At 60.3% G+C, this 2,188-nt stretch overlaps 1 protein-coding gene across 1 annotated transcript; it reads right to left on the bottom strand.

The window, feature by feature from the left end:
• Positions 1-32: 32 nt before the first annotated feature.
• LOC146599024 (protein phosphatase 1 regulatory subunit 3C-B-like) lies at positions 33-1,984 on the bottom strand. Its single transcript, XM_085299510.1, has 2 exons — positions 1,940-1,984; positions 33-1,782 (listed from the first exon to the last, which is right to left on the bottom strand). Exons 1-2 carry the CDS (start codon positions 1,951-1,953, stop codon positions 873-875), a joined length of 924 nt encoding a protein of 307 aa, XP_085155636.1. The 5' UTR covers positions 1,954-1,984; the 3' UTR covers positions 33-872.
• Between the last annotated feature and the right edge of the window lie 204 nt (positions 1,985-2,188).

Here is a 2,188-nt window from a genome sequence, read left to right as displayed (position 1 = left end):
GCCCCCCCGCGCGCAAAGGCGGAGCCAGGAGCCACGAAATAACTCGACTTTATTCACGGTCCGTTACAGGCGCCCGCACCCGAGCCCGCCGCGCCGAGGCTGCCCGCAGCACCGGCCCCGTGCTGCAGCACAGAGCTGGCAGCGTCACTGTGAAGCCAGCAGAGCCGCGCTGAGCCGAGCCGCGCTGCAGTGCCSGCCCAGGAACCTGCTGGCCCTATACCTGTCACCTGCAGGACTGAAAACCCACTGGTCCCCTCTTCCCAGGGACTAGGGCTTGGAGAAGTGACTGCAACTACACTGAGCCCTTTCCCAGGGAAGCTGGAATGACACTGGAGCCCCAGCTGGCTGCCTGTGCCACAAAGCAGGCACAGCTCCTGACTAAGGCCCCTGCTGGTGCCTTAGGTGCAGCTTGGGAGTGCCATGCTCTGGTTTAAGACCCTAGGCACAGCAGGAGAGGGCATGCCCTTTCTCCTAAACATCTTCCCTACACAAGGCACTTGGACAGCACCTTTGACTCACAGATCCATGTTGCTGCTTCTCACTCTAAGCAGCCTCTAAACACAGATGTGGTCCATAAGCCATAGCCCCTTCCTCCCATCCCTCTCCTGCTATCACAGTAGTATTTTGCCTTGAGAACCTAGGAACAGGAATAACAAGCAGCAGCTTCCAGCCTCTAAGGCAGGAGCCAGCATTGAAGAAGCTTCCATGAAAACCTGTAGCTGCTTGAACAGCAGCAGGTCAGAGACATGGAGGAGCTAACAAAATAGCAAGCAGCTATCTTCTGCAGCTGAACCCCTCCTCAAAGACCCTTGTACCAAGGCAGGAACATGGAGGGAATTTGCACACACCCCCCTCCCCGATACACTGCTTTCCTACCAATAAGGACCCTGGGTCTCTGAGCGCCGCCAGGACTGCAGATGAGAAAGGACAAGGGCTGCAGCCCGAGAGGTGCCAAGATGCCCCTGGGCCCCACTGGCACTCTTTGCAGCATGGGAGGGTGAACAGATCGTGCCCACATGGCAGATTGTGTAGTTCCTCCCATGGTTGTTGTCCCAGTGGGTTTCTTGCCCGCACTGAAAGGAGATGCAGAATTCTATGGCTCTGCGGTAGTTGGATGGCTTGGGCAGGGTAAGCTCGAAGGAGAAGGTGTCTGTGTCGGCTGAACCATATGTGCTGTGCATATACTGGCAGGAGACATCGCGGAAGCTCCTCCAGCCATCAAAGGTGATGCGGACTGTCACTTTCTTCTCATACTTGATGTTTCTGACCTTCACTGTCCCTGACAGGGCACGGTCCTGGATCAGACAGTTCTCCAGGCAGACCAGATTGCTATGAAGGCGGCTGCGGAAAGCCACATAGTCCACAGAGGGCTGTGAGAAGTCCAGCACATACCTGCAGACCTGTGGGCGTGGGTCCCGCAGCCTGGGCCGGAATCGGGCAAGGTCAGACAGAGCATGCTGCAGGTCACACAGGTCTTCTTCAATCTTTGAGAAGAAGCGGACAGCAGTCAGTGAGAGACCCTTCATATCAGCAAACACCACTCTCTTCTTCTTCTGACCTTTCGAGTTCTTGGCGTTATCTCGACGCTCAGGCTCTGATTCTGTACTCAGCTTCTGGTTGAGACAGGAGCGGAGGGGCTTTCGTCCCCGGCTACCCCGCAGCTCCTCATAGGAGTTCAGCAGCTTGCAGATGGGTGGTGAGTGGCTCAGGCACAGCCTCATAGCCAGGTCCACAGGCATGGCTGGGGGAGCAATGGCCCGTGCACTGAACACCTGGAAAAGCCTAGAGACAAAAGGAGGGAGGTCAGGCAGTGGTGCCCCAGGCTGCTGGGGGGAGTAGAGGCTCCAGCTCAAGCCTTGGCTGCCAGTAGCATCCACGGCCTGCTGCGAGCCCTCGAAACACGCCCCTTCCCCTCCACCTGCCCCAGCCCCGCGCTCACTCGCCGCAGCTCATCGCTCCGTCCCGTCCTGTCCGCTCCCGGCGGCTGCGCGCCCTCAATGGACCCGTGGGAGCGCCCGCAGCCGGGACACCTCCGAGGCAGCCAATCGACGCCGCCGCCCCGCCCCCGGGAGGCACCGCGGCCAATGGGGGCCCGGCCCGGCCGCAGCGGCTACGAGCGGGGGCAGGCGGCCGGCGGCGCCGCAAGCCCGCCAAGCGCCGCCGCGTCCACCCGCTCTTGCCCTCCGCT

Source organism: Rhea americana, unplaced genomic scaffold, assembly GCF_003343005.1.
Source record: "Rhea americana isolate MKP2758 unplaced genomic scaffold, rheAme1 scaffold_15, whole genome shotgun sequence".
Classification (NCBI taxonomy): Eukaryota; Metazoa; Chordata; class Aves; order Rheiformes; family Rheidae; genus Rhea; species Rhea americana.
Note: the sequence above shows the minus strand (reverse complement) of the source record. Positions and strands in the feature narration are given on the sequence as shown.